This window comes from Idiotropiscis lumnitzeri, chromosome 1 (genome assembly GCF_059441095.1).
Source record: "Idiotropiscis lumnitzeri isolate Australia: NSW breed Sydney's pygmy pipehorse chromosome 1, RoL_Ilum_1.0, whole genome shotgun sequence".
In the NCBI taxonomy this organism is placed as follows: domain Eukaryota; kingdom Metazoa; phylum Chordata; class Actinopteri; order Syngnathiformes; family Syngnathidae; genus Idiotropiscis; species Idiotropiscis lumnitzeri.
The window spans coordinates 6,858,621-6,877,300 of NC_142391.1; the positions used below are offsets into that span (position 1 = coordinate 6,858,621).

The window sequence follows — 18,680 nt, forward strand, 5'->3', positions numbered from 1 at the left end:
TATATATATATATATATATATATATATATATATGTTTTATATATATATATATATATATATATATATATATATATAAAATATATATATAAATAATAAATATATTTATAATAATAATAATAATAATAAAATATAATAAATATTAATAATAAATATATATATATATATATATATGTTTTATTTAACTTAAAGAAAATTTCTGACGTTTTTTTTTAACTGGATAGTGAGAATGAGTAATTATGCATGACAAATGTTTTTTTTAAATATACCAGTATGTATGTATATATATATATATATATATGTATATATATATAGAAAAAAATCAAATTATTATTTTTTTTTGCGCTGATTTTGAGTTTGGTAGTTTGAGTCAGTTCCAGAAAAACAAAACAAAAATATTTTAGCTTCTTCTTTGTACGGACAATTCTGAAGGAAAAACACGGACGTGTATCCAACAGGCAGCAACAAAACACAACAACAAAACTTCTGAATGGTCAATATAAGCAATTCGGTTTGAAGATTAGCTGCAACAATGCGCTCTACTGCACAAGTATGCGTGCTTCAACATGATTTTTTTTTTTGGGGTGGATGTGTGGCTCCTCCAGGCAGTGCTTAGCAATAAAGCCAACCTGTGCATTTGCAAAGCATCGGCTTTGTGCTGAAGATCGTTTTGTTGATGTATTTTTAACACGACTGAAGCCGCAGTAAAGCGCTAATGGTGTTTGTCCCTCCCTGTAAGCGTGCGCAGCGTGCGTGCATGTCGAGTGCAAACACAGGCTCAACACAAAAAAAAAAAGCGCTCAAAGCCAAGTCTCCCCTTGCAATCATTTGAAAGAGCTTCAAGTTTGTTTTGCCTTTGCCAACACCACCGTCTCGCACTACTTCATCCTCATACAAAGAAGCCGTTCATTAAATATTAACTTGTTTAATATTGTCTCGACGCCGTGCAGGCAATTCAGCCCAGCACCGCGATAAACATTAAATATGCTTTTCATCTTTTGCTGCTCTTTCTCCATCAAAAAAAAAAAAAACAGCGGCAAGAGAGCGAGAGAGAGCAGGGGAACTACAGATAGACAAAAAGCGCTCACTTTAAAACATCTGCAGGGCAACAACGATAACCCCGCCCAATGTGACTGCACTGTCTGGACGCCTGCGTTGAAGAAGCGTCTCGGGGTACATTTGAAGAACTTGTCCTTGTTTGGTGGCGAGGTTGCTGTTTGCTATTCCGCTCTAGCCGCCGACATAGCATCTGACAAGAGGCCTTGGTCTCCAGCTGGGTTTGTCGAGCGCTTTAAACGCGGGACAAGACCTCAGTCAGGCTTTTGTTGCGACACCTCACGCATGCTAACCGAGCCAGAAGAAGGAAGGGATGGAGGGGAGCAACAGAGTCTCTCGGAGTGCTTGTGTAGGAAGAGTAGTTAAAAAATACACAGCGCAACTTTAAAAAGTATGAATGGACAGATTAAGTTCTGTCCTAAACAATTTGGCACTTAAGTAGACAAATTTAATCCAAGAGGATACAGAGAGGAGCAAGAAAACCAAAGACTGCGGCGTATAATACTGCAGCATCAATAGCTAAAGCGCAGCATAAAATCTAGCAGACGTTAGCTAGCACTCGGTACCTTGTAGTGCTCGCTCTTGCTAAAAGCTTCAATAGCAAGTTCTTGTCAAAAGATAAAATGAGGAGACAATGCTCCAGTGTACAAAACTAAGACACATGAACAACATGAGCTAACGTTAGCAAGTGCGTTATACTTGTAGAGGTTCTTCGGTGTAATGAGTAGAAACGGATTTAGCCAACAAAAAAACGTGAGTGGTGAGCAGTACAACTGTGCCTTTAAGTTATTCAGTGAGCTTGTTGCTATCTCAAATCATCCTTCCTCTGTGAAATTAATGGAAAATATGCACTCTAATACTGCAGCGTCCAGACCTGCGGGTCAGCTAGCGTTAGCTTGGGTGTTTAATTAGGACATTTCTAGATTAGCCAAAACGTTACGATGGACGACAACAAAAAAATCCACCCAACCAATGAGAGATTGCGTTTCATGCCGTTCGTACGCTTGGCTGTCCAGATAATAAAAAACAGAACATCATCATTCCCCATTAGCCAACCAAAACGTGCCAATAGAGAGGGGTTCATAAACATTTTAAACAAGTTCCTTTGCCTACTTTTCAGGAGTGCAAAAGCTGCCGCAGTCTGGCTTTGGATGCCGGGGTCTTGGCTTTGCAGACCGTTGATGCCAGAAATCCATTGATAACCCCGAGAAGTTCTGGAAGAGCAGGATGGGGGCACATCTGCAGGGAGTGTTTTGAATATGGAGGAAGGGGAGAGCGTTAGCATTTTTGGAATAGCCCAGGACCTGACAAATAAGAATGTTTTTAGGCTGATGCTGATTCAATTTTTTGGCAGAATAAAATTCGGACAACCAATTAATCAATTATGAAATCGAAAATAACAGTTTTGGTCCCTAAATGCTACCACAATAAAGATATGGGGGGAAAAAAAGATTATGGGAGAAAAATGTAAAACTCTGCTGATTTTGATTAATTTTAAAAGAATCTAATATCAGCAGATTAAAAGTAAAAAGACTGGCACACCACAATAGTTGTCAACTGTAAATTACTTAGAATTAATTATTAACAAATATTGGACACAAATTAAAAAAAAATCCAACTTTATAAGATGAGAAACCTTGGATTATTAACGATGGCAGCACAGAACATCCCTGGAGCGAACGGGAACGTGTTCCGATCAATGACGTCATTGATCAAATGACAAGTTATGACATGACAACCCATCACTGATTTTGCATCAAATGTAAAATATCTGACAATCCAATTCATCTGATTAGATCTGTGCAAATTCAAGTCACCACTGCATCACTTTCAACAGATAATTTTTTTTCAAGACATCTGAAAATTGGGCCTTTGTCAACTTGAATCACAAGTAAGGGAAAACGCAGAAATTTGGTCTAATTCTTGGTATCTGTGTACACTTCGCTTCTTAAGCAAAAAAGGGGTCGATTAGATTGTAATATCACCAATCACCACTAGATGGCAGACATACCTTAGTTGCACTCACACTGGGTTTTATACTGCCGTACAATGTGAGTAGACCGAATAGTTTTCTTGTGGAATAATTGGAATGAAATGCAGGATAACCACAGTACCTCGATAATGTTCAGATTTTGTATTAGTTGATTTTTGACAAAAAATGTACAAAATAAATTACTTCACTTCAGGGGTGTTTATTGTTCAGCAGTTTTGTGTTGTCTTTGAATGGTTCATTCTATGCGAGAGAGCCTTTTTGCGTTGTAAAAAAAAAAAATACAGTATGTGGTCATTTTGTTGTTTGCTTCAAACTTTTAGTTTTGTGGTTAGGAGAGTGGATCGTTTATACGTGCATTGACAATTTTATTATTAAAAAATGCAACATATTAAGGGCACACATTTTGCTCGTATTTTGTCCATATTTAGGACAGCAGTTTTGTCATACATCTGATTAAAAAGTACATGGTTCTTTTCGCCCCCAAGTTGCACTGATGAAAAATTATGGGCCCCCCTCCAGCATTTAAGTTGCCCATCCCTGATCTAGGTGGTATCTTTCCTTCTGACCCTCAAGTACCCTATGCAGGAGCTAATCCGTGCATGCGCAGAGGTGATAGAAATGTATTGACTGTCAAGCAGTCACTCAAACACGGAGGCATCGCAATGCACATGGCACAGATCCGTGGAACGCACATGGATATCATGTGACATCACCCCCCGCCTTTCCACGCACGGATATGACATAAATACACGGCTGCACGCATGCTGGAACAATACGCGAATCTCACCGTGGCCTCGCTGACAACTAAGGTCAGCGTCTGATGTAAATCGTCGCTGGTGATGGTGGTCGTCTCCGGCTCCATCAGCATATTCCGCCTCCTCCGTCATCTTGTCAATGGCGCTCTGGCAAGGACAACGAGCGCGGGCCACAGCTCGCGCCACCGCATCCTGCCATTAGGGGTGACAGTGCGTATGAGGTGGGGGGGTGGCGATACATGAGGCCAAAACAGACAAAACGCTGCATAATTGCTCAACCTTTTCAAAGCGTGTCAGTCTTGAGAGGGCCCGGACGCACGTAACTTGAAGGTGAATGAATATGGAAACGAGGCACTGACATACTTGTGTGTTGGGAGAGCATAGATTCAATCACGCCGGCTGTCAGTCAAATGTGACGACCACGCGGCTGCGCTGTTTTCGCCTTTATCTTTTCGCCTCGCCTTTAAATCACAAATCATAAGCATTCTCTCGAGGCATGCGTATTACCTGCCAAAGCCTGCTGCTACTACGGCCGCCGCATTTAAATACATATTTCATATTTCATCCACACCCCCCGTCACCATGCCCAAAACTCATTCACCCCCACCCCCACCACCACCGCCGCCGCCGCCGTTGCACCCCCTGCATCCGCTGTCAACTGCATTAGGCCATAAGATAATCAAATTAATTATACTTCAGCCCCTCTCCTCTCGTTGCCAGCATGAAAAATAGCTTGACTAGCATTAACGGAGGGCAAATGACGGCGGTCCGTCCCCACCCCCCGAGCCCGGTGCCGTCTCCTCTAGTGCTGGTGTCACCGCCGATCTGTCACCCTGACGAGAAGAGCTTCAGAAGGCTGAACCGGGGCAGGTTCTCCCCTGGTCCCCCCCCCCCACTCGCCGCCGTCTCAACTATCCCTGGATCTTCCTGCTCTTCCCCCAGCATCCTAAGGGTGGGGCGGGGGCTGTGGGATGGCATGTGATGTGAGTAGGGGGTGAGGAAATATATAGCTTGGGGGTGCAAGGCTGCGGGGTCACGGGTGGTGTGCGACGGGGGTATGTTTTCTGTCCATAACAACCCAAACCCCCCCCCTCAACCCACATGCACAACACAACATGATGACATGCAGAAGGCAACAAAAAGCACAACACGTTTCGTCCATGCGATCATACAGTTTCGTACATTAATGTGAGACGTTCAAATCATGTGACTTAGCCGGACACGTGATGCCATCGGCTAGCGCGGACCCAAAATGCATGGTAGTGAGATTTGGACTGACACAGAGGAGTTAAATTAAGCCTGAATATTTCGTGGAAGTCTTAATATCGGATTGATTTACTGTTTAAACCACAGGTGTGAAACTCAGGCCCCGGGGCCATATCCGGCACGCCAGATCATTTTATGAGGCCCGCGAAATAAAATCTTGTGCAAACAACTTCTATGATTCTTGATCAAATTTACCATGATTTGAGACTGTCGGATCCAATAAATAATACCATTCAGATATTGCAGAATTTTTCTTATTTTTTTTTTTTACAATAACTATGGTCGCTGACTTCTGATTTAAAAACAAGTTAGCAATCCATTTGTTATGCATATATAACAATAACATTTTACAGTACATGATTAAAGAGTCTTAACGGCCATCTGAGGCAAACTCTGAAATGAGGCCCGATATGAAGATGACTGACCTCCCTGCTTCAAACCACTAATAAAGACAATAAAAAATATTTTAAAGTGGATGCAGGCTCAAAAATGTGTTCCAAAACTGGAGCTCGGAGGAGGGAGCACAAATGATGGCCTTCCTTCACTGGCTCACTGTACATTTTAAAGAAGAGTTCATTTTAAGATTTGTGCTTTTATTTATTTATCAATTAATTATTTATTTTTAAATGATCTCCTTCACCTCTATTTTTTTTCCACACTCGGCATTGTTTTAGTATTTTATTATGCTAACTATTTTTATTCATACTATTTATTAAATTCTTTCTTTGAACGGTCTTTGTTTTCATCGTCCATTCTTCACTTTATGCACATCACTCTGTATGCAGCTGTGGTTGTTTTTAAAGTGCTCCATAAATAAAGTTGAGTGAAGATAAACTTCACAGTTCAGCGGTACAAACTAGCTTAGCCCGTTGCAGCATAATGAGACTCCACAACCTTCACTTTTGTTTCAGCCACTGTAACCTCATGAATAATATTTGACCGCTTACGTCCAGAAATAAATACAGCAGAGCCTTGTTTTCCATTGTTGATGTTCAGCATGTCTTGTTTTGACTAACGCATTCACGGTGGCATCGTTTTCAGTGTCCCGAAGTAGTATGTTGAAGCAGAAATCCAAACACAGTCAAACCCAACCTAATTAGATTCTTGTATCCATGAAGGCGCCATGATACTCATATCGGGACCGTTCAATTGAATGCTCTTAAAATAAAAAATAAAAAAAATGCAGCCCTGCAGCTCTTTTTTTTGAGCTCCTTCTGATTAAGGGCAAAAATAAAAATAAAAACAATTCATGCCGCATCCCTGCAAACCCCGCCCGCGCCCACTTAGCCTACTACCTGAATGCAAAGCGGCCTAATGCGAGGGGACATGTTTATTAAGCTGGGCCTAGTTTGGGGCAGCAGTGAATATTGCAGACGTCAAAGTAGGCCATGTGGGGCTGGAGGAGGCAGAGAAAAGGGGAGCGAGTGAGAGAGAGAAAGAGAGAGCGAGTATGTGAACGAGTGGCCCCTCTGGAAGCTGATCTGAACTCAAGCCTCCGGTTCTGTGCTCCTCCTCTCCTCCTGAGCAAAGTTATCACACACCAAAGGCTTTTGTTCTTCTGTTTGTTTTGCCCTTCGAGTGCTTTGCTAGCAACGAACACCAAAGAGGGACAAACTTTTTGTTTTTGTTGTTTTTCTTATTTTGCTGTCAAGTTCATCGCTAACGTGTCGAATGGCGTCGATCTCATCTGCCCAAACGGCTCGGTGTTACTCACGTTGGCTTTGCTCTCCGTGTGCATGGCGGTGAAGCGCAGGTAGCCGACCGGAGCGAACGCGTCGGCGGAGTGGATCACCGTCTCGGATGCATCGCTGGGAAAAGCAATACAGGTTTCGAGTCAGGGTGAGGCGCAAAGTCAAAAAAGGGAGATCCTTGGCTTTTTGGTCTGCTGTGCTTTAGCCCTGAACGTGCAGTACGACATTCCACTTGTTTATTTTTGCTGCCCTCAGTCTCCATTTTGCTAAAATGTGTCTCCGTCGAGTGACCTCCTGACTTTTTAACACCCGCTCGCCTGTGCCTCAGTCCTGAAGGTGCAATATTATAGTCATTTATAGTCAGTTATTGCCACAGTAATGTATTTTCTTGCTGCCCTTAGTCTCCTTTTGGATAAAATGTGTCACTTTCTTTGGACCGCCTGACATTTTAGTACCTGGTCAGCTGTGTCTTAGCCCTGAACATGCAGTGTCACACCCCACAGTCGCCAGTTTTCTGCAGCATTGTTTTTGTTTTGTTTTTTGCTGCCCTCAATATCCTCTCACATTATCCATCCATTATATGTACCGCTTCTCCCCACGAGGGTCGCGGGGGGTGCTGGACCCTATCCCAGCTGTCATCGGGCAGTAGGCGGGGGACACCCTGAACTGGTTGCCAGCCAATCGCATGGCACAAATAGACGAACAACCAATCACTGTCTTGGGGCAATTTAGAGCGTCCAATCAACCTGCCATGCGTGTTTTTGGAATGTGAGAGGAAACCGGAGTACCCGGAGGAAACCCAAGCAGCCACGGGGAGAACATGCAAACTCCACAAGGCCGAAGCTGCAATCGAACCCACGACCTCTGCACTGTGAGGCCCCCTCTCGCCGTGCTGTCCCCTCTCGCTTTAAATTGGTTAAATAGAGTCAGAACTGTAAAGTGGAATTTCTGATTGGCAATACTCACATGACGAGTCTCTTTTTGAAGAGAGGGCAATCTAAGGTAAAGGTTTCATATTCTCCTCCTTCCCCGCAAATATGGACGCCATACTTCTGGGAGAGCTACGCAAAAGATAAACCTCTTGTTTAAAGATCGCATATACATCAAACGGAAAGAAAAAAAAAAAACCTGTGAAAATATGCTGAATTACATTCAACCGAATTACATAAAACAATCACACAAAAAACACTAGCAATTCGAATAAACATAATATACCTTATGTTTACCCTTAGCAGTTCTTGCAAGAACATGACCAATTAGAGCATCCAAAAAGGGTTCGTGACCTGTTTGAGGTAGTCTGCCATGTCAGCCAGAGATTTTCCCAGGTGCTTGTCGGGATCCAGGCCTAACGCACACATTGGGGGGGGGGAGAAAGAATCCCACATGAGTGATCGAAGATGACAGACATAAACACGCAGCAAAACCCGCATACAGCATCTGCTTGTTTGACTTTGCAAGTAGTTTATAGACACATCCACGGGCAAGGCTAACAGTTTTCAAAAGCAACATATGCGCACAATTTTATACGTATACGTGCACATTCCCACCTCATCTAGCTCAACCTTGAGAACATAAACTGTGGAAAGAGATGTTATTTATTTTGTCTTTTGCCCTCGCGGTGCACGGGAGTGACTCAAGGGCATGGGGAGCCAAAGAGGGGTCTATTACCCAGCATGCCTCACTCTCCCCAGCCTCATACCGTCAACATCCGATGGCAATCCAAAAGAGAGGGTGACTTGATTACTTTAAGCGGCTATATAGATCCCATCACAGTTTGTAAACAATATGATGTCATTTATGGGGCGTGGCTTAGCTGGAGGCAAAAACAAGCGCGCTGGTTTGAAAGGCATTAGCCAGCAGCTAGCTGGCGAGCTAACTGGGAAGTGATGGTGTGTCCGGTGTGTAGGTCCCTAAAGTTGTGTGATGACAAAATTGTGTTTCATCCTCTCACTGTAGTCGCAAATGAAACTAATTGTTCAGCTCTGAAGACTCCATCGCTCACAATCGCATCATTATGTCCCGCGACGACTGAAAATGTCTTTTAATTGATTGACGTGATCTTTAACAAGTGACTGACCCACCCTCTAATGATTGCCAAGATGGCCGTAAAAGCCTTCGCCCGGCTTCAGGGGGGAGGCGTTACACGGCACGGTTCCCCCGGCACATCGACGTGTCTAATTAAAGAAGCAAAGTTAATTGTAATGTGAGAATATCTTTTCCCTCGTGGCCTGACAAGCTCAAAGGTTAAAGTGTCAGTCGGCGCGAGCCCACCCGTGGGGAGCCACGGGTGGGAGATGTGAAGGCGGGATTTGGGGTTCATCTTAATCCCAGTTGTATCTCACGATGGTCCAACACAAGGTGGGGGTTGTAACGGGGGTGGGGGGGCGCCACGGTAGAATGAGCACACCCTTATTCTCATCCCGGGGGACCCGTGCTCTTAATTAGAGTGAGAATTTCTAATCTCAACATTCTCTCATCTTAACCCCGCCACAAAGGTAATAAGGAGGGACGCATTAAAATTCAAACCCTTTTAAATATCCTCTATAATTAGTCATGTCTTTTAACAAAATCTTCATAATTGGCTCCAAATTGCAGAGGGGATGCCACTTCTTTTTTTTTTTTTTTTTTGATAGTTTCATTAACTTTGCGGCTCTTAAATGATTAATTTGCCGCATGGAGACGTTTTCACAGGCCGAGGGCTTCAGACCGAAAGTTCGCAAGTGCCAAAAACGTAAACAAAAAAGAAAAAAAGCATGAACGTCAACACATTTCGCCTGACAGGCCTTTATTGATGCTCACGATTTCCGTTAAAGACGAATCTTCAGCCAGCCACGTTATTTTAAATGCAATACACTCATCGCTGTCTCACTCTTAACCAGTTGATCAAAACCAAATTAAGCCGTACTGAAACAAAATAAAGGTAAAGGTGCGATCGGATTTCCGCCGGAGACACTTTTTGTCATATTGCTTAACCCTCAATTAAAAGTAGAGAACTTCACGACTAAAGAATCCAGTGTCGGGGGGTGGACATTAGGGATAGTATCACAATACAGCGACTGCCTGATAATCAATTTATTCGAGGAAAACCTCGGACACTACATTGGGAGTACGCGCCAACGATCTCTAATGCTGATGGCTTGAAACAGTATAGTGAGAGACGACGATATTATACATCGCAATATCGATACATTGCCCCAACGCTCGGCATGTGACGGAATTCATGCATGATTCTGTGGTGGCGAAATTCTACGTTTAAAAGGTAAATGAATAAAAAGGAATACCACTTCGTATTTCGCGGAACATCTGCCAAGACCCAAAAAATTTTCGTTACCCTTCACTGTCTGACTAGGCCCCGCTGCAAGTGGACACTCAGGGCAAAATGTGGAATCTATTGTGGATAACGCACGTTTTTTGGGGGATTAGCACATCAAGTAACACAAACACTCGTTTTTTTTGTTTTTTTTACGTTATTTTAAGTAAACAATCAAAACGTCTCACTGTGCTCGTCAATGATACTGAATGCTCATTTAAACATCAAGTGCCACTGAAAATAAACGTGTAGTTTTTGCGTAACCTTGCTTATTGACACTTACATGAAAACCAGTCCGTGTGTTACTTTCAAGATCGACATCAAACTGATATCACAATTGGTGATTTCATGCTTGATGGAATTAATCGATAGAGTTTAAGACTTTTTTTTTCATGGAAAATCAGTTGTTTAGTTTTTGCGTAATCATGCTAACAATCAGAATAACACAGCAATTAAACACACTGGGCAACCTACGGCCCGGGGGCCACATGCGGCCCGTTAAATGTTTTAATCTGGCCCGCCGCACTTGAAAAAAATTAAATGAATAAACCTTGTTTATGTTTTATGTTCTAAATACTGTGGCGTGTCAAAGACAGAAATGTTGTTGTAATGCTTTTGTTCATTTCCGTTTAAAATTAAATGTATTTTTTTTTCTCCGATGAGGTATGGTTCGCAAAACATTTCATCAGTCTCCTCCTGGTCCGGATCATCTATCAAATTTTAGAACCCGTTGTGGCCCATCAATCAAAAAGCTTGCTCACCCCTGCACTACACTATTGCTCTTTCAGGATTTTGTTGACTATTTTTCGTTTTAATTAATTGTCTTCTAAAATGTCATTTTCATACTAATATGCGCAAAACCAACAAAAAAATTTTATTGCAAGCAGCAATTCATAAAAGACAATACAGACGAGAATAACCAATTAGAAGTCTTTCCGTTCGTTTTTTGTTCTAGTTTTGTTGGCCTTTGCCCACTACGAAGAGGTTTATTTGTGTGAAGTTTCGTAGTTAGCTCAAACCGCTTGTGAGCTCCCTTTCGTGTGTCGAATTAAAAGCCTGGAGATGGCAGATACCATCTTAGCCGAACCGAGCCTCGCTGTGAGCGCGCTATCGCACATATCCACGGGGTTATTCTCGCAATCTGGTGACAGCTCGGCTTTAATCCCCGCCTTCACAGAGCAAATTACATTTGTGACGTGTGGCACTTAAGCCCACTAAATGGATGGAATAAGCGTCTCCCCTCCCTTGTCGGGGAGCACTTTTAAAACAACACTCAAAACAATAGCTGCTCGCTATCGCCTCGTCTTTTGGGCAAAACCGAAAGCGGTGAGGAAGATAGCGTAGTCGAGTCATATGACGATAAGACTCAGGTTATATGGAAAATTTGTCAAATAAAGAAGGGAGAAACTTAAAAAAAAACTCACATATTGATGCATTGATCATACGTTGTGAGCAACACAATATCAATAAATGCAATGATTACGGGATTCCAGAGAATTTTTTTTTCCATGCGATTTCGCTTCAAAAGAACCTACGAAGCTGGAATAAACTATTAAACGTCCGTCAGCTTGCCATCGGAGCCACTTACCCAAAGTCTTTGAACACTAATTGCACTGAAGTGTTATATGAAGTTATGTTCAGTTTAGCTCCAAGGTTACCCAGGGTGTCCAGTGGAAAAGAACGTGTGCTTAAAAAAAAAATTAAAAATAAAAAAAAAAATTTTTAAAAAGAAGAAAGAGGGTGGTGTGTGTGTGTGTGGGGGGGGGGGGCAATTATCTTTAGAAAAAAAGCCCAATTAACTGGTTGACCCGTGGCGCCCTTACTCACCAGCATGACTCAATCGATTAACGAACGACATGAATATTTGATCATGACTTTCAGAATAGACAATTACTGTTGCGCGTTCTAGCGATACGAAGCACGTATTTAGTTTTGATGTCATTTGGAGGCACAGAAAAAATGGATTTTGCTTTCATTTGTTTACAGACAGTGAATGTCTTGTTTACAAAATTTGATGCAAGCCAAATTTTAAAATTTTCTGCCATTTGGTGAAAACAGAAAATTCTGTTGAACATGCTCAGATGAAGCAAGTCTCTGTGAATTAATTACTTTATTTCTCAAAATAATATAAATGGATTTATCGTGTTTTGGAAGTTTAGTTGAAGTTGGCTCTTCAATACTTTTATTCTCAGACTCAAGTTAATTCAGTGACCAGCGGAGCGTTTTTTTGTTTTTTAACGGATGGATGCCGACAATTTCGCCCACATACGTAAATATCAACGATGACATTTCCTTCTACCGGTACTTTTCTCCTGTTACATGGTATTAAGCTGCCATCAGCACAGATTTCAAACTTGCAGAGAATTCACTTAGGGGATTATCCCGCATTTGGACAGCTGTCTTTTTACAACGGGGATTTGTCATCAAGCTATATCCTCCCTTTAAGAAAAAAAAAGATACTTTTCTTTATCCATTCACTTTTAATTTGCACCTATCTTCCCGAGCCGCATACGAACGAATATTAATCTTTATTGACTTGGCAGGAAAGCGCAGGGACACATTTCGACTTATTATTTTGACGGAATATCATAAGCTGTTTTAGCTGTCATTTCATAGGCAGACTTAAACTTTGACCTTTGCAATTTTTTTTTATTTCTTTAAGTAAATCCCTTCAAACTGCTATCCTTTTCGATTTCCAACAATCAAACACACACACCCCCACGCACACACACATGCGTGTATTCAGGTCAAATGTCCCTGCAATGCATGAAAACAAACACACACACACACACATGCACATAGAGGCCACCAGGTACGCCGTCGTGCTGTCACACAATCTCCCTTAAAAAGTCACTGCCCAGACCTGCTTCCACCAACAGCTGCAATTAGAAGAGGACTGCCTCAAGGCCCCCCATTCAATAGTCTCCTTTCTAATTACCTGTGCCGGGGGACAAGTGAGGACTCAGGGGAGATCCGATAAGATCTCTTCAACTTTTTTTTACCTGTAGTCAAAACACATGAATGTCCCCACACACGTACGTCAATATAGTGGGAGGCCTAACTGCACGCTCCCCCCCCCCCCCCAAAAAAAAAGAGACCCGAGGTGATGTTTCTTTCTAATTATAATCTGCACAAAAATGTGGAGGATTTGCTCTCGGGTGAAGTTTTGTTTATGGTTGAAGGAGCAGAGTTACACGGTGAATGACTTACCTAAGGTGTGGCGCTTTTTTTTTTTTAATGTGAATTGTACCCTTAAATGTTGTACGGTGAATTCAGGAAGTGTGTTTCTAAGTATAATATGACAAATGTTTGAAGATTATTGTTGAAAACTGAAGTACTCAGCGTTAAATATTTTTTTCAGCTTTACTGCTACTTTACGCATGTAGCTAAAACGACACCCAATAACACAGCTGGGCATCCACCATGTCGAGTCGTCCCCGCTTCCTACTATTTGAGAACTACGGTACGCGCCATGAGAGGCTATCCTGCGCAATTGCGAGTTACACAGTTATAATTACTCAGTCAATTTCTACGACAACGTGGAGTTAGCTAGCCAACTGTGCCAATACTTCATGAATGTTTGTTCCCTGGATGTCAACATTTATAGAACAGCTTAGTGTAGTTATTTTAATTTACAAGGGCAAAGTAAAGCATTGTGGGTATATAACTCAAACGTCTTTCATCATGTAGTGTTAGCTACAGGATGGATAACATGGCCGTCGGGTTAAATTAACGGCTAACTTTTTCGCTGTTATGTGTAGCTAGCTACACACCGACAACACGAGGCAGCGACGTACTGGACAAGCCAAATGAACAATCCTTTCTAGAAGTTAAATTAAATTATTAATAGATGTAATATAATCAGAATTTTGTTCCGTTTTTCATGTTTTCTGAAAAATAAATGACATTAGCCATTATTTAAGGATGGCGAGAATATTATTTTCATGAAATGTGAACGTGATACTTGTTTGATGAAATTTCCAGAAATTGTAAACGCTGACAAGATTGCAAGTGTATGTTAACAACTTTAATTGAAGTGGCGAAACAAACTGTATTTTGTATTAATTCATTCATCATGTGACTTTATTTGAGCATAAAGCTATCAGACCAAAACATTTTTTTATCATAAAACAATATTTTTTTCTTTTTATTGTAACAGATGAATGCACTGCTTTTTTTTTTTAATTAAACAAATTGATGGAAAGAGCATCATGAAAAATTAATTAAATTATTAAATCGCAATCACAATTAAATTATTTTTCAAAATCGTTCAGCCCAAATAACGACTGATGATTCGTTCTCAGAATTATTTTTTCTCCCCAAGAAACTCAAAGGAGTTTCAAACAGCGCCTCCACTTTGATAAAAGTGAACATTTGAACACCCAAGAAAAGTTGAACTTTTTTTTTTTTCTTTCCTTAACAGCTCCCTGTTAGTCACTCATCTTCTCGCCCTCAGGCTCCAAAACAGACAGGTAGGGCGCAGATTACGGCGCATTTACCTCAGCGTGGAAGCGGTTGAGAGACGCAAACGAGCGCTCGCCCATTTTTATCAGTGTGGAAAGCGGGTGTTGCAGCAGCACGACGAGGGACGCGCGACGTTTATTGACGGGATAAATGTGAACGGGAAGAGGTGGCCGATCACCTGTGATTACTTCTCGGCTGCCAGCCAGCTGAACGTAACAGCGATCGCGCCCTCCACCCTCGGCGCTCCTTATCTCCTCATATTGTTCTCTGCTTCAATACCTTTGCCTCTGGCACACGTCTCGACAACCAGCGCTAAGCCACAGGTTCGCGATTAGGTCATTATTCTGCTTTTCCCGCTTTCTTCTCCCCTCGTCCTATCAGTCACTTATCGAAATGCTTCGATTCCCGTGACTACTTCACAAAGCCTCTGGAGAGGGGAAAACAGCGGACCGCGAGGGGAATGGATTGTGACTGAGGGCAAAAAAAAAAAATAAAACAAAAAGAGAAAAGCGGAAGCATCACACCGAAGGCGGCGACTTTGATGAGTATGGCGTGGACGTCAGATGATATCATCTCGGAGAGCAGCAACTCCTGGTCTCGTCGCCACAGGTAGGCCAGAGGCTGCAAACCAAGACGCAAACACCTGGAGGGGGGCAGGTGAAAGTGAGAAGGGGAAGGGTGGTCATTTCAGTGGTAGCTGAAGTTTGAACATTCCGAAGCTTGCAGAGGTTTAATGAAAAAAAAAAAGGCCACAAAATTCAATTTTGAGTGCTGTGGAAAAACATATCGCTGTGGTGAAAATATATTGTAGCAATATTTTCTTTCATATTTAGAAAACAAGTCCAATTTTACTTCAGTGTGGAAATTTCTTTTTTTTCCTGATTTTTAAAAGCAATTTTAAACACCACAGATATTAAAATAGTGTGCCTAAAAATTGAGAAACTGGTCATTTTGTGAGCCACACATAGACGTATGATTGATAATCATTTTAAGACACATTGATATTGTGTTTTTTTTTATTAAAATATAATTATCCCCCCCCCAAAAAAGAATAAATAATACTTGTATTATTTAACATTATTGAAAAAATAAGACTGTTACAAAACTTTCTCCTTCAAAAATAATATACTAATAATTATTAGGAATAAAAATAATTTTCTTGTCATAATTCAGTTTTCTGCCAACAGAAAATATATACGAACAGTCAATCCAGGAAACCCTAGTTAAGAAGAGTGGCATAAAGCGAATATAAATAAATAAATAAACAAATAAATAAACTGCAAATGTTTTATATCATCTAAAAAAATAATAATGCATAAAAACTCAGTCACATTTTTCCCTGAAAAAAAAAAACCCTATTGGACAGTGGTTTTAAATTAGATCAGTAAATTTGTGCTGTTGTTCGGTCCAGCTTATTTCATTTCAGGCAGTTGGCTACAGTGAAGCCCTTTCTTTCCCAGCAGCACTTAGAAACAGTAATCCACGCCTTCGTTACATCTCGGCTAGATTACTGCAATGCACTTTACTTTGGAGTCAGCCAGTCCTCGTTCAAGCGCCTTCAACAGATCCAAAATGTTTCTGCTCGTCTTCTAACTGGAGTTCGGAAGACGGAACACATCACCCCAATCTTAGCCTATCTTCACTGGCTCCTAGTGAACTTTTGGGTTCGCTTTCAGATACTTCTGTTTGTCTTCAAATCTTTAAATTGCCTCGCCCCAGCGTACCTCTCCGACTTCCTCCACCCCTACGCACCTGTCCGCAGCCTCATGTCTACCGACCAAATTCTGCTGGAGGTACAGAGGACAAAGCACAGCCTCATGGGGGATCGTGCCTTTTCTGTTGCCGGTCCTTCCCTATGGAATGACCTTCCATTAAATGTTAGGCAAGCCACCTCATTGTCCACTTTTAAAACTCGTTTGAAGACATACTTGCATTCTTTAGCTTTCAACTCAACATGAGATTATCACAGTTCAGCTGTTCTTCTGGTATCTATTCTTTATGTGTTTTAATTTGTGTTCTAATTCCCTGCTAATTTATATTACACCGTATGGAAAGCGCTTTCTTACAGCTGCAGCTGTTGAGAAAGTGCGTTTCGGGAAATACAACTTTTAGCCCCCCCCCCCCCCCCGTCTCCATTCCGGAATAAAGACTAATCAAAGACAAAAAATAAGTGGTCTTTTACCCGCCGTGTGCGTATACGTGAGTGTTGTGAGACTTACACATTTTCAACGCGGACCCTCTGGTAATCAGAGAGAATGGCCCCTGCAGACACTGCATCGACACCCTCCTTTTCCTGTGGAGAGAACGAAGGAACCTTCAAATACATTTTCTACAATACGTGCGATACGCTCAGCGAAGGCAATGACGTTGGCGTCCCGTGAGGGTTCAATACTGTTTGCTCAACGTACAATGGTGTTTCTAATCTGACCCGAGCCACACACAAACACTCGGTGACATGCGCACGTACACATGGCAAGTCTTTCCATTCACTGTCAGGATGTTTACATTCTGCTCATATCAAAGTCACCGTGGTTCAGCCCATACTCCCTGGAGATGTATTTATTTATTTAGCTATGAGTCCACATGTGAGCGTCATTGGTCTCTTCTTGAAAATAGCGTCATTTATTGTCACCTGCCGCCCCGTTCCGTTGCTGATGGACAAAATCAGATATTTTCTTGAACCACTTTTGTGAGTCTCCAGTTTACTGCTGTACTCCGTTTTCTTGCAGCCCATCGTGAATAAAATATGTTCAACCATGCCAAGAAGTGATTGCAGGAGACCCTTGTTCCTCCTCTATTGATGTCGTTATTTGTTATTATGTTGCGTTACAACTGTTGTGTTTATTGCGACGTAGGGATGTAAAGATAACGGTGACATTGCGATATTAAAATTGCTATCATGTTCTGATATTAAAAGCAGCACATTTTTGTCAAAAAAAAAAAAACATTGTCAACTACTTACCGGCGATGGGGAAATAGGAGCACGTGACAATAAAATGACTGGCCAAGCCGATTTCTTTGTCACTGCTGTTATGTACAACGCAATAACAAGTTTCTTTTTTTCTTCTTTTTTTAAAGATTTTTCATATATTATCGTGACCTTTTTAATATCGGCAACATCCCCACAACGCTAATTACGATAAGGTTCATACCGTGACAAAATCGTATCATGACGTATGCATGTCGTTACACCTTGAGTGCGACGTGGATTTTGTCCATCCGAGCCGTCTCACAGATTTGAGGTTGCGAGTTCAAATCCAGTTCATGCGCAGAGTTTGAATATTCGCCCAAGTTCGTGTGGATTTTTTTCCAAGGACTCCAAGATGTCTTCTGCATCCAAACATGTATGTTAGGCGACGACAGAATTGTCTTGAGGTATGAATGTGAGTGTTAAGGGTTGTTTGTCTCTATGTGGCCAATTCCAGATGATTTAGGGTGATAGGCGGACTAGTGGCCTGGAATGGGACTTTGCCAGCTGAAGGAAGTTCAGCTACGCTCCCAATGGCTCAAACTCCCAAACTGGAACCAACCGGCCCGAACCACAGCAAGTTTAGCTTGAAAAGCAGAATACACACCTGGACTGGTCATCAGTCAATCACGAGGGGTGACTTTGACGGAGAAAGTTCCCATGTTTGGGGGGCGGCCATAGTATATTCTTCTCAGTATCACAGAGGGCCAATCTAAAAGCTTTTCATCAAATCCAGCTCCAGGGAAGAAGAGGAACACGTTCAAACCCGAATCCAGTGAGGAGCGCATATAGCTCCGTGGCCCCCCCCCACTGACACACCTGCAGATTCATTAGAACATTACACGCGCTGTAATTAGAATGCCAGGCCCGTGTTGGGAGCGCAGCGGATGGAGCGGTCTCCAGTAAATTACCTTGTAGACATTATCAATTTCCCTGGCTACTGGTCCTTAAGATAACCCTCGCGGTCGTCCTCCCCCTCCGCCTCTCTCCCGCCCGCGCTTGCTTCCTGCAATTTTTCTCTGCCTGATAAACATGCTGATTAAAGCGAGCAGCGTGTAAACCTTTGATACTTTCCTAAATGAAATCCATGCCCTGCCTGGGGCCTGATGCTGTGCTGTGCTGCACACACACACACGCACACAACTCCACGTAGGCATGCCTGCTCAATGCTAATCAGATA

At 42.0% G+C, this 18,680-nt stretch overlaps 1 protein-coding gene across 6 annotated transcripts in view; it reads right to left on the reverse strand.

The window, feature by feature from the left end:
* Positions 1 to 18,680, reverse strand: part of dph6 (diphthamine biosynthesis 6) — a 192,125-nt gene that overhangs the window by 33,808 nt on the left and 139,637 nt on the right. For all 6 annotated transcript variants that reach the window (XR_015846379.1, XR_015846377.1, XR_015846376.1 and 3 more), the window contains 7 exons: positions 16,752 to 16,825; positions 15,057 to 15,175; positions 8,042 to 8,103; positions 7,725 to 7,819; positions 6,782 to 6,875; positions 3,834 to 3,993; positions 2,167 to 2,292 (listed from right to left, as the gene is read on the reverse strand). Coding sequence is in view for 2 of the 6 variants with exons in the window: in XM_088313914.1 (XP_088170040.1) it covers positions 2,167 to 2,292; positions 3,834 to 3,993; positions 6,782 to 6,875; positions 7,725 to 7,819; positions 8,042 to 8,103; positions 15,057 to 15,175; positions 16,752 to 16,825 (730 nt within the window). In the remaining 4 variants the exon portion in view is untranslated. The remainder of the gene's footprint in view (positions 1 to 2,166; positions 2,293 to 3,833; positions 3,994 to 6,781; positions 6,876 to 7,724; positions 7,820 to 8,041; positions 8,104 to 15,056; positions 15,176 to 16,751; positions 16,826 to 18,680) is intronic.